Source organism: Agelaius tricolor, unplaced genomic scaffold (assembly GCF_023055355.1).
Source record: "Agelaius tricolor isolate 1412-34295 unplaced genomic scaffold, bAgeTri1.0.p SCAF_3, whole genome shotgun sequence".
Classification (NCBI taxonomy): Eukaryota; Metazoa; Chordata; class Aves; order Passeriformes; family Icteridae; genus Agelaius; species Agelaius tricolor.
The window spans coordinates 34,693,979-34,707,943 of NW_027269263.1; the positions used below are offsets into that span (position 1 = coordinate 34,693,979).

Here is a 13,965-nt window from a genome sequence, read left to right on the forward strand (position 1 = left end):
TATCAGGGCCTGCGCAGCCCTTCCCATCTCTGTATGAAGAAAATTTCTGCAGAAAGGCTCATTCAAAGCCTTTTAGAGCCAAGCAAGCTCTGTTAATTTCCTTTGCTATTTTTCACTTGGGGCACATCACTTCAGTTGCAGACCTGACCATGGCTGTACACTGCTTGCCATGCCCAGTAACAGACTCCTGTAGATGGATCACTTGCTGGGTGACACATTTGCCACTAGCTCGCATGGTTGCTCTCCAGAAAATCTTTTTGATCAATTAAACTCAACTTTAGAAAATTACCTTGTTACAGGACTGCTTCGTATTTGGCCTCTTTGCATTGCTCTCTGATACCCGTGTAATCCAATTCACTAAGTGTCTCTTGAGGAGGTGTTGCATCAGCCTGGTCTGAACCACTGCCTGGAGTTCAGCGGTTCTTCCTTTATTTATGTATCAACCGTGATTTTTCACAATGCAGTTTTTGCAAACTGCTTATTTTACAACACGTGTTTCAAACACACTGAAGAGGAAGATTACCTGTACCTCAAGCATAAACCCACACATCGTCGAAGTCCTCCCAGACATGCCCAAACTCCCGAGATCGCCTCCTCGGCGCTGCAAGACTGGGGAGATACAATCTCCACCGTGCCGCTTCAGCAGGAGCCCCGAATGCTGCTCCAGCTGGAAACCCAGGAGGAAATCACCCCCCGCCACCCATTCTCGCCTCCTCCCCGAATATACCACTGGAACGGAGATCTCTCTTTTTGCCTCTGCTATTGAACCCTGCGGTTCCCCGCGGCTACTGCGCGCCCCAATCTCCCGCTGTCAGCCGCCGCCCGTGCCGCTGCCCGCGCTGGCCCCTCGCCTCACCCCGCGCCAGGAGGGGAGGCAGGTGAGGGCGGCCGCCCGCCCGCGCGCCCGCGCGGCGTTGCGCATGCGCAGCGCGCTCCCAGGCATGCTCACTGCCGGGGGCGGGGGGAGCGGGACGCGGTGTGGCGGCGCTGCCCGGCTGCCCTCGGCTCCCCTCGGCTCCCCTCGGCTCCCCGCGCTCGGCTGCCCTCGGCTCGCACCATGCGGCGGCGGGCGGCCGCCTGCCTCCGGGCGCTCTGCCTCCTGCTCCACCTCCGCGCCGCAGGTGAGCGGGGGCGGCCGCGGCCGGACGGCGGGGCGGGCGGGACGGCGGTGGGGACCCACTTGCGCCCGGCGGCGCACCTGTTGGGCGGGAGGCGGCGGCTGCCCGGGTCCGGCCGGCGGCTGCCCGGGTCCGGAGCCCGCCAGCCCCGGAGGCGGCGGGAGCTCCCGTCAGCACCGCGGACAGCGGCGGCCCCGGGCGGGCGAGCCCCGCGCTGCGCGCCCCGCGGAGCGGCCGCGCTTCGGCCCCGGATCGCGAGGACCTGGCCGGGGGCTACGGCAGCGAGGGGAAATCGGGACTCCCTGTATTCCTTCTTCTTATTTTATTTATTTATTTATTTTTAGATACTGGTGAGGAGGCGTCGCTACTTGTATGTGCTCGTGGCAGCAGTGGTTTTAGAAAGGGAAATTTCAGCTGCGACAGCAGCGGGCGTTTCGGCTGTTAGCGATGCTAATAAATCCTCTCTCTGCTTTGCTGGCAAAACGTGTGCCTCATTCAGAAATGCAGTGAGCGATGAGCGCCCTAGTATGTACGTGAAGTTCCACTGCCAGTTTCGTTCCAGTAGTCAGAGCTTATATTTCTGGCGTAAATCTCAGGCTTCCTTTAAGCCGTGAAAAACTGCTCATCGTTCAGAGCCTCCGTTTATCCTGTGCAGACTTCAGCATATATTATCTAAGGAAGGAAATAAAATCTGGGGTAACTGTATAATTGAATTAAGTTCTCAATTAGTAAAGTTGAAGAGTTTCTTTGTTTTGTCATTTATGACAAGCGTAGCCACTTCTGAAGTAGTAAACGCTTGCAAGTTCCATTAAGTTTAATTAGGAACTACAATTAAATGCACAGGTACTGATTCTTTCCGTCCTGGGAATATTGTTTTTAGGAAAGATTTTTAAGCTGCAACAAATTTGCGTTGTCTTACTGCAGAATCATTGAAAGGAGCAATTGAACTTCATGTGTCTTAATATAGAAGAGCTGTATGAACATCCCAAATAAGGTCTATTATGAAAATAACTGCTTTACTGCTTTTTTTTTTTTTTTTTTTTTTTTTTTTTTTTTTTTTTACAGTTGTCAGGAGAAATAACTTTGTCTCAGTTATTGGTATTTTATTACCCTGTAATATTCGGCTACACTTCATAAAATTTATGGAGCCTCTTTCCTGTAAATCTATAGTTAGGATGCTCATGCTGTTTTGGCTTATATTCATATGTGCAAGAGATTATTGACTGAATGATGGGAGCATTTCATGATCTGTTTTAATAAAAGCCTTAAGCTGCTTTTAAATTGTTCTTTTACAACATGTATTAAATTTACCATCTGTACAAAATTAGAGTAAAGCCTCTATTTGACATAACATGCCATCTAATCTCAGTATATTCTCTATTAACAGTGGAATTTACATTAGTTTTGTTGTGCTTCATTTTTCTATCCTGCTAATGGAAACTGGGTATATATTCTGCCAGTAAGCTGTTCACTTTCCTTACTGCGTTCTGCTTGTTCCATTAAGTTACTGGGAATTCTTGCAAAGCGATCTTGTCTTTATTATTCAAATGTCTCTAATCATAAGAAAAAGAGAGGAAAATAGATGTTTATATGGTGCTACTGTTTTGCCTGAGTAATCATGGAAAATAATTATTTCAGAGAAGACAAGGGGGAGGATGTACAGGAGCTGAATTCAACCTTTGCATGGTTGGGCATGGTTCACACAGAGCACAAGAGCTGTGCTTCCTCTGAGGCAGGGCTGCATACAACTTGCTCTTGTTGGAAGTCATTGAAGATGTCACAACAGTGAAATAACAAAGGAAGCTTAACATCCTAAGATATCTCTGTTTCATCTGATACAAGTAGAAAATTTGGTCTTACACAGGCTACCACTATGGACATCTTTTATGTATAGCCTAGACCTTCGAATTATTTATGGTGATTTTGAAGCTTTGGTTCATGTGAAATCACAAGATGCATTCTGCTTGCTATGTCACAAATTATATCCCAAATGTCAATTTTTGTGTAATGTGTTGGAAACTGCTTAGCTTTTTGTTCTGAAGCTGAATTTCTATGAGACATGTTTCTGGAGAATGCTTAAGACACCATCAGTAGGTATTAGGAAAATCTCTCTTGATATCAGTTGGTGGTAATAGATTTTAGAGAAAACACAAGTCTACATTTACTTCAGCCAATGCTACAGCAAAAATAATTAATGTGTTTAAGTAGAGCTCATATAGCAAATCCAGTTTCCTTTTGTAGAAAGTAGAAACTACAATTTTACAGAGATTTTCATGTGCTCAGTAAGGTACCATTTTACTGAGTTGACTTAGATACTGATTCCAATATAGCATGAAAGTCATGTTATCAGAAAATGAAATATGATTGTGCTGTTGGTATATGCATACATTGCTACCTAAAATAAGACACTTGTGTGTGCATCTCTGAAAACAGAATTAGGCCCTTCTGCTGAGTGCAGCAGGTGAAGTAATCAACCTATATAGAGCTTGCTGTTGCAGGAAGACCTAAATTTGTAGCAAGTGATTACAGGTCAGCATGAACCTTCCACTTACATTATGCATTGCATGAGAGAGTGCATGACAGCGTAGGTTATACTCTCTTTTAGTATGTATGATCTAATACACATGTTCTTGCAATAAAAACCTAGTGTATCCCAAGGTGACTAGGAGGCACTGTCTCCTTGTAAAAGAATGGCAGATAGTAGGAAAAACACAAAGTGATGCATTAGACTAACTTGTAATTAGAGAGCCATTTGAGTCATGCACATTACTCAATTAATTACGTCTTTCACCTAATTTTATTTTTTAGCAAATTTTTAAAATAAAATTAAAATATATGTATTCAGTTACTGGAGATAGGTGATTCTGTGAAATAGAGTAGGAAAACCAACCTGACTTGTTGGTACTCCAAAACTTAACAGCTTTCAATCACGGTCTCAATGCATCACCTACCTTGCATTAAAAACCTCTCTTGAAGAAAGCATTTTTGCAGAATTTGCTTTTAGGATAAACAAATCCTGGTCCTGCAAAAGCAGGAAGTTAACACCTGGTTATTTGGTCAGGTCATCTATGTCATGGTTTTTTGAGAAAGCTCTTACACTATCTTCTAAGAGCTTCTCTTACCTCATTTTATTATTCTCTCCAGCAGTGAAGACATGCATTGACAGCCTTTAATCAATATGAACCAATACTTTCCTGCTGGCCTTGTCAGAGAGGAAGTGTGTAGATCCTTGTCTCCACCTCTTGATGGATCCGTTCTTCCAGGCCCTCAGAGGAATCACATTTTATCTTTTTTGGGCAATGCTGTAGTAACAGGAGGATTGCTTGTATCAAAACTGAAGTTTCTTTGACCACAAACTAACACTCTTTTGGGTAGAATTCGCTAGGTAGAAATGAATGTTATAAATATGCTAGACTGGTTCTCACACAGCTCACAGGGTGTCCTGACTAAGTTCTGCTGAGTTCAGCTTTCCTGGTCACACAGGCACTGTGTGATATTGTCATGGTTGGAAATTGATTGAGTGCACTGCAGTTTCTACTTAGGTGTTGGGCAGGCCTATTTTCTATAAAATGCACAAGCTCTGAACAAAAGTAAAAGAATCTGGAGACTGTACTTTTAGGGTTGAGGTGAGATCTGCACAAAACGCATTTGCCATCAGATCCATTTCAGTAATCTCATACTAATGAATGAATAATTCTAGGTTCCAAATACGTTTAGAGTGAAAGTGAAGGAGCTATTGATTTAAAAAATGAATAAGGGTGCTGCTTCATTACACTAACATAATCTAAATGAAGCTGGTTCTTATAATTGCCTTCTTTAAAAACACATTGCTGGCCATGAGTGGGTGTTTTTACTAGAAGAGTCTTTTCTGTATTTATTAGTAGGACTCATGGATAATCAGAGGGTAGTCATCTGTCTCTTCAAAATTCTGTTGGGGGAAAAACAGTTTTATAATTCATTATCTGACTTCATATTTTTGAGGAAATATTTAGTTGGAAAAGAGGCTCATCATATTTTTACATGTAGAAATTCTTGCTATTCATAATTTTAAAAGGCATCATCTTCCATGAGAGATTTATGTTCAGTACATCCATTATCGAAGTTTGTGGTCTTGGAATCTCTGACTAATTCCATTTATTGTATTATAAGGAAGACTAAAACATCTTAGACAGTGAAGGCTTGTCTGAGCTTCTCTGGAGAGCAAAGTAGGAGAGTTGCTGAAAGTCCATGAATTAGGCTCTTGGGGGACTGTCTCTCTAGGAGGAGGCTAATGACATAACTTTGTGGCTCTATTTGGTGGCAGGCCCCCCTCCACAGGAGTATTACAATGATTGCTGTGGGGAATTATATGGAAGCATAGGGCTCTTACTCCATAAAGCACAGTCATTGTGCTGTAGGATTTTCAGCATGGCTTCAGAATAAATACTTGGAGAAGTTAATAAGATCTGCTCAGAAATCCTCAGTGGGATTTTTTAGAACAATACTGCTATAAAAGAAAGCCAAAACTTTAAGAGTGGAGTTGACTTTGCTTCACAACAGCTATATATTTCCATGGAAATACAATTTATTTCCTTGAAATGCTACGTATTTACATCCATCTTTTGCAGAGCAGTATTTATCTACAACCTTCATTGGAAAAATGACAGTAATCACAAAAATTAGAAAATTATTGCATCAGTTTCTTGCACCTTCTGGAAAAAAAATTCTGACTGGAGTCTATGTGGTACATTAGTGCCAGGCATAAGTATGGCAGAATACTTAAGTGCCTTTGGGACCACTAGTTCATCTCTTAATTCACATGAGCAGACCTAGTGAAATCAATGGTCTATGGTATCCAGTTTCAGTATTGATGTATCACGCAACAGGCCCATGAAATGAGATGCAAAGTGTCTTTTTGAAAAAGATACCACTCATATGCTTAATCCTGATTCACTATAGCTGTGGATATTTTTGGCCAGGACATTTTTTTCTCCTACAGAAAAGAACAAATTTAGCAAAAATAAAATTCCAGTTGTTTCTGTTTTAAGCAAATTGCTTATTAGAAAGGGAAAAAATACTTGCAATCATCTCTCTCCCCCCCTTCCTCCCTCCCTTCCTCCTTCTCTTGTGTATACTCCCACCCTCACCACACATGCATGTGTGTGTGCCCTTTCTTGCTCTCACAGCTGCAAACACATGCATAAAGAATCATTTCTATTCCTGCTCACACAGATACATACATTTTGTACTACTTGATTTTGTCTGAAATTTTTGGTCAAAAAATTGTTTTTAGCGGCAAACCAAAATATTTTTCTGAATGTTTACAGTTGTCCTATCCTGTTCTTGCTTAGCTCTGATGTACTTTATTTGCTCTGAATTTTGACTTATCATGGGTACTGTGACTCTGCTGGAAAAGGCCTGGCCTTTGGTTCCTGGACCTAGCTAGGAAAGCACAGAACCCTTCCTATGTAGGAATGTGACCTAGTAGTTCTGTAATGGGATGTAGCCATTGCTAGTAGCAAGGCTGTAAGTTTTGTCCTGATTTTGCAAGGCCTCATGATTAGTATTTGACATATTTAATATTAAATCTGACTTTTGCTCATACCTTTGCTGGTGATTTTTGATCAATCTCAAGCACGATCATTTGGGACACCTGGTCTGTCCAAACTTTCCTTGACCTGCTTGTTTTGCTTGGGTTAGCTCTGACAGCAGATTTTCTACTTAAGCAAGCATTTGTATCTGTTTTGATCTTTTTTTGTGTGTGTGTGGCACAACTGTAGTATACAGAGGAGCAGTAACAAAGGCTTGGTAGAGCAGCAGAGGCTTGAAGAGTGGAAGCACAGGATGTTTCGTTAGCCAAGTGCGGGTATGGGATGATAAGAGATAGGGCACAATCTTGGCACTGAAGACTCCATGGTAGAAAAAGCTCAGTAAAAGGTAAAAATGCAGACCTGGAGCTTGAGAAACTGGTTTTAGGCATTAATGAAGAGAACTAAGAGATTGTATCTAACATACATATGTGGCACCTTTTATAGTAAGTTCAGATATAACCTGGAGCTGCAGACCAACTGAAAACCAACTGAAGAAAGAGGAAGTATAAATGCATATTAGAAAACATAGATATATGTAGCTTCCTAAGAGGAAGGAAGAAGAGAGGAGAAAGAAAAATCCATCAGCATTAACATCATATCACTCCTGAGGAAGGACTCCAGGTGCTGACAACTCCTCATAACAAAGCCCATCACTAACACCAGTGGGAAACAACTGATCTGAGGACCCAGAGAAGCATGGAGTTAGAGTAATACCAGGGAAAGGGATAGACAATTTGATTTTACTGTTCCTGTAATTGTGACTTTTTCTCTATTCCTTGTTTTTCTATAAAAGTTAGATCTAGACTAACATCACTTCTTGAATTAGTTTGTTAAGATTTTCACTATGCTAACTATTAACTCTTGGCTTCACTTACATGTGTAAGGTGTGCTTCATCTTTGTTTATAAAAAAGATTTTGAAAGTAACAGAGAATTAATCTACCCAAAGGAGGCTGTGAGAAGCTATACAGCAGCATGCTTGATCATTAGGTCTAGCAGCTACTTTGAGTAAAGAATGGCTTCATTTGTATTGCACTAACAGGTTTTGGCTAAAGACAAAGCAGTGGTGTTTTGGCATAAGTCTCTGCATGATGGGAACAGTCACAGCATGCAAGTCCCTCTGTTATTTATGGAAAGTAGTTTCCTAAGTGAATTCTTTTGTCAATTCAAAACTTCATGTATTACCAAAGCAGCAAGTGGATTTGTTTTTTTCCCTTTTCAGGTTTCCCTGGTGTACCTCACGAAAGCACTTATGAAAGTATGTTCTGTTGCCCAGCTAATGTTCAAGTAGTATTTTAGCTACTGTTTTAACTGAATTTTATTGGCAATAATTTTTGGTGCACCATGCTAAAGCTCAACAGCAGTTTGTTTGGCTAAAAGTGCATAACTTTATCCAGATGAGATTTAGATTTGATTGATGTACTATTTGGTGACAGCGAGATATATTGTTAGCTAGACAGTACAGATGCAAAGCATATTGCCTTCAGACAGCTTTTGTTTTCATTTTTGTTTTCAACATAATATAAAACCTTTATATTTTCCACCAGATATGTTGACTCCTTTTAGTATGTTTGTTGGTTTGTGTTTTTTCTTTTCTCTTGGTAATGTAGATGAAATAGGGATAAAGCAATAGATTTTCTGTCTTTTGAAGGCAAAGCCAAAGGAAGGTCCTGTTGCATGCACCAGAAGAGACAACGTTCACAGTCTAGAACAGACAGAAGTCTTCTAAACCTGCAGGAGTGTTTGTGCTATGTCTAGAATTACCAACAGTTAGCATTTCCCTTAGGATCATTGCTGTTGTAACTCCTGAGGGTTAGAACCATGCTCATAAATGGTCAGCATAAGAATAAGCATTTTGGCATTTAAGCATTTTTTTCTCCTTTCTGTGGGACAAGACCTCAATGGTCCTTGTATAGAGAAGAGAGAACTGCAAATTCTGCTCTGAATGGGAGTCCATTTCTATCTCGATGTTCTAAAAAGAGGCAGGGAATGAATCTCCCGGCTGTGACAACTTTGGTGTTATTGGAGAGGATTGATCATTGGTCTGCATAAGTACATTGACCTGCATCTCACAGTGGCTGGGATAGCTGCTCAACAGGTAATAAACCATGGTGCAAGAGATGATAAAGCCAAGCCTATCCAGTCTGGGGCCAATTTATAGGTTTGAAGGAAGTTTGTATGGGACAGAGAGCTTCTTTCAGAGTGGTGAGCCAAGCAGAAAGGAAAAAAACATGGGGAGCTCAGTGTACAAAATTTAATTACCAAAATTTGGTAAGTATTTTTGTTACTGAAAATGAGAAATTACTTGGCAGCAGCCTTAAGTACTGTAACTCAAATTGCATTTGAATTAAATTTATCTTTGAAAGCAATCCATCAAGTTTCAGCATGTTGTTCCCTTATGAAATGAGTCTGCATTTTATGCTTTTTTCCGTTCAATTTCCAGCTTTTAGCATAGAAACCTCAAGCTGTGTAATATACCAAGTTCTTTTTACTATAAAAAGACTTCAGTGTTATTATAGTGCTAGTGTGTTAAGTGTGAGTATTAGGTACTATTGTGCATTTAAAATATATGCACTAGGTATCTATATTCATTTGTGCATTTTATTTACTAGTTAGATACAGCACAGCACTTTTGTCAGTGTGTTTGGGGTGGCTGCACTGCTTGCAAGTAGCAAATATAGAGTATGTATCTCATTATAGAAAAATGTGACTTTTCAGGAGCATAACTTAACCAAATTTGTTCGGATTAAGATAAATAACAAGATTTAAGAAATTACCTCAAGTTGTTTTTCCAGACACACATCATTACTTTAGACACCATTATCGTGGCCCTATCAGGTTTATGTTATGTCCCACTGGGAATTTTCCTTTTCCAGTCAAATAAATTTCTAGTTTGTGGCTGTAGAGGATGTTAAGGGGGAGACACCCAGCTTGAGTGGCTTTTGTGTTGTTGTATCACGGTAAAATTATTTAAAGGAACCAGAGGTCTGAGATTCTGCTATGGGAAACCTGGGGCTGAGCTGGCAAGGAAAGCTTGTTTGACTGAAAGTGGGGTGAGTAGGGAGTCATCATTTCCTTAACAAGGATGTAAGATAAAATATCTGTAAAGCTCTGATATTTTTATGTTTTAAGAAGATAAAAAACATGCTGCTGTGTTACTGGCTGATTAATGGATATTGACTATCTTGAAGTTTTTTATCTGTCTATTCTAGCAAAAGTGAAGATATTTGGGAATTGGGAGTCTAATAATTTTCTGACGGGTTGCTTTGAGATAAAATGTCAATTGTCTCAAACTATTTAGAGAGTCAAGACAGTCTAAAGAAATCTTGGGTTTTCCTCTATCAGGGAGAGGCCAACTGGAACAATCAAAAGTGCCCACAACATTTAGCACATCGGATTTACTATTATGGGCTTTCCTTTCTGCATATATAATGCAACTTTGCTCATAAGCATGTGCTATCGAACATTCCTGTGATTTACCCATCTGAGGAAATTTTGTGCTGTCCATGTACTGTAATGATGTATATATTGGATATAGAATTCTGTCCCATTGGACAGAATATTCCCAATGGAATACTGTCCCATTCTCCATCAGTCTTCTGTAGATTAGATTTATGGTTTTTTTTTTTAGTTTATAACAGAAATAGTTTTATCTTGTATGTTTCTGCAGACAACTTAAAAGATCAAGTGAACACATATTTTGAACTATTAAGCAGAACAGCTGGATTCTGCAGAACAGGGGATTTCATAGGGATCTGTCCAATTTTCCTTTCAGGAGGATGGCAAATGGTGGCAATGATAGATATCCTGAAACTAGTGCAAGTAGTGAAGATGTTCAGATTTAGAAAGTATGCATTCTACATCACCCTGGAGCTTCTTGTTGCACTTTAATAGATGTAGTGTTATACTTGGTAGAGGTTCTAGAAGCACAGCTCCAGGGATTGGAAAATAACTAAATCTGAGAGTATCCGTAAAGAGAATACTGTTGTACCGGAGCAGCCAAATTAAAGAAGGGGCTTACAGTGGATAAACATGGAAGCAAGATCAAGACAGGCTTTTTTGTTAAAAAAAAATCTAAGGAAAAGCAGTGGCATTGTGGAGCTGCGAGGAAGGAAAAGTTAACCTATAGGTAAAGAGCAGAGAAAGAAATAGCAATATTCATCAGGAGCTGAAATCTAGTAAAGAGTTGTGACCAGTCACTACATTGTCCAGAGAAGAACTGGAGGGTGGAATGAGCAGTTCAGATCAGTAGAGAATCACAGTGCAGCTTCTGTTACTAAAGGAAGCTGGAATGGTTATTACTTGATTAGTAATAACCATTGCATTGAGGAAAGGACCGGTTGTTTTCTAGGAGCAAAACAGACCTGCTACTCAGAGAAGTTCTGATGTGGGTTTGAAATTAACCATTGATTTTTGTTCACTTTGGAACAAATAAAATTTCTCTTGACATGAAGTTGGCTACATTTAGCTGAGAGATAGGTGAAGACAGCATTTTTTTGGATAGAAGAAATAGCATGGAATCACAATCTAACATCTAGTCTGTTCGCAGTGCTGAGGCAGAACAAACCATAATTCTTTGTAAATACACTTGAGGGGAGACAATTTTAGGAGAAGGAATAAAATTATTATAGTTAATAGATAATAGCAGCACTATATTTCAAGTGAGTGAATATTTCAAATGAGTCATAAATAACTCTACATCCTGAAGTAGAGTTCAAACAGGGTAGTGTGAAGAGAATATCAGAACATAATTGTGGATAAGTTTGCTAAGCTTATTGAAGAGAAACCTCTAGGAATTACATTTTTGAACCTTTTCCTAAACCATATTTACTGAATTTTTGTGTGTGTTGGAATATCTGAAGGCACCTTAAAAGGCACCAAAATCAGTTCTTCATAGCTTCTGACAGTTTCCCTGGTGGCTGCAGAGGAGCATATTCTTTTTTTGTAGAAGTGCATAGTTTGATATAGGAATCCCAGTCTTCTCTCCCTCAAGGGTTGGAGAGTGGAAATATTTGAAGGTGTTGTGTAGCAGAAGTACTGGTATTTCTAACTACTTAATTCTCCAAGTGTCTGGTTGGTGCCTAATTGTTTGTGTTTGGAGCTGAAGTCTGGAGGGTCGAGAAGGAATATATTATCACTTCATCAAATTGAGAGGAAGTTTAGGTGTTTAGGTTCCCCTGTAGTATCAAAGGTGGCCATTTCTGAGGGTCACCTGAGGCATCCATGGCAGTCTGGGAGCCAAAGTCTGGTAGTAGTTAGGGCCTTATACACAGTCATCTGAGTTTAGTGGAGTTTTTCACATAGGACACTGTGGATGCTTGTAACCTACTTAAGATACTGGGGCTGTGTGGACTTCTCGGATAAACAAACTCAGTGTGGTAATTTTTTTGGAACATATTTGAACATCTGAATGCTTAGCTGATGAAAAAAATTGCGTGAGTATAAAGTGTAATGTTATGTAATTAGACTTTAATTTCTCGTTACTACAGGTTAAACAATATATTTCATTGCCCATCTTGAAAATCTACTACAGTGGACCTTGTTTGGCTGCAGGGACTGGTGCTACTGATGTGATATTTAGCATTCTAATGGAAGCAAGTCTGGGATTTAGAAGCAAATGGTGATTCTGTTGTTAGAAAGTATTGAGATTCAAGGACAAATGAGCTTTTTCAGTAGTTCCTTTAACTATTTTTTCAGTCAAAAATATTCAGGGGAGAATTTAAGCTGGTAGTTAATTGTATTTTTTTCTGCTTCATTCAGTGAAAATAATGAAATAAGAGGGAAAGTTGGAACACTGAAGTGGGTAGAACATGCCATACGAAGAATTGAAGGAGAATCACAGTTCGTTTGATATCCTCAGAAACACAGGAGCAGGAATGAAGGAAGCAAAGAAGAGTCACCAAATGTGTTGGTGGTTACATTCCTTTGTCTTATCTATGATCAGTTTTGAAATACTGGTTTTCTGTGAAGGAGGCATGAAAATAAATACCGCAAAGAGATGACTGTGAGAAGTAGGTGACAATGAGAAGTGCTGATGCTTCTTTTTTTTTTATTTTGTCACTGACACAGCTCTCTAAATTGCCAGTTAAGACCAGCCCTTAGGATTTTATCAATGAGGCCAACACCCACAAAGCTTAATGAGAACCCAGCAAGTTTAACAAGTTTTGAAGTTCAGCTGTCTGTAAGACTATAGTCTGCAGTTTCTCTTTTTTTTCTCCTGCTTTCAGATGTCTTCACAATCAAAACCTGACAAGAGCTGAAAACATGTGACCTCAGTAGTTATCTAGGAGATTGTGTTTGTTTCAGCCATTTGAAAGAGTAGTCTTAGATTTAGCATTTTACTTTATAATAGAGGATCTGTGTTCTGTCTTTTCACTATTGATTTTCTGTTCATGTATATTATAAATTGCTTCACTGCCTACTGACAGGGACCCACTTATTCCAGAGAATGCATTTCTCAATGATGCAAAGCAATACTATAGCACAGATAAGGTATTGTCCTTGATTTCCCTGACTGAAATTTCTTGGGGAAATTAGGTCAACAGAATGTAATTACCTACACTGAAACCTCCTAAGGGCACTGGATAGAGCTCTGCAAATGACTGATTATTTTGATTTGCTTACAGGAGCAAAAAAAAATCAGAGGAAAAATTCAGTTTGAATAGAACAAATTGATTTCTTGTTCATCCTGAATTGAAATGTTGTTGGTGCTAAGCTGGTCTTCATAGCTCATTATGAGAATTAAAATAAGATTGATTTTATATTTTTTTAACTAAAAATCACCTCTCAAATTTAACATTGCCATTAAGTCCTGCAGCATCTGAAGAAGAAATTCCAGGCTGATCAGAGTGAGCTCTCTGGGTGCACTTCTCTCAGAACACAAAGTCCCTTTTCTACCACGCTGGGTTTCTTAGAGTTTTTTTCTGGAGGTGACTAATGCAGTCTCAGTTACTTTTTATCTGTGAGGCAGCTGAGCCTTGCCTATTTTTGTGGTCAGATAGACTGCCTTCCAGACTGGGAGCTCAACTGTAGCTTTTCTGTTCATCATAAAGGCACTGAAGATTCACTATTTTTCATCCATGAAAAAAAGAAGGAAAACAAAACAGAAAACCAAATAAAAATTTACTCTTAGTTCCTCTTATAAAGGCATCATCAGGAAGTATTTTGTCTTTCAAAAGATAACTTTTTTTTTTTTTTTTTACTAACACATAATTAGCTAAACCCATGTAATTACAGAATCACAGAATGGGTAGGGTTAGAAGGGACCAGTGGGATCATA

At 39.8% G+C, this 13,965-nt stretch overlaps 1 protein-coding gene across 1 annotated transcript in view; it reads left to right on the forward strand.

Moving 5' to 3' along the window:
- Window positions 1-783: 783 nt before the first annotated feature.
- The window catches only part of PTPRR (protein tyrosine phosphatase receptor type R), a 138,633-nt gene continuing 125,451 nt past the window's right edge, over window positions 784-13,965 (forward strand). Inside the window, exon 1 of the mRNA XM_071423429.1 lies at window positions 784-1,121. Within this exon, the coding sequence (XP_071279530.1) occupies window positions 1,058-1,121 (64 nt within the window). The 5' untranslated portion in view covers window positions 784-1,057. The remainder of the gene's footprint in view (window positions 1,122-13,965) is intronic.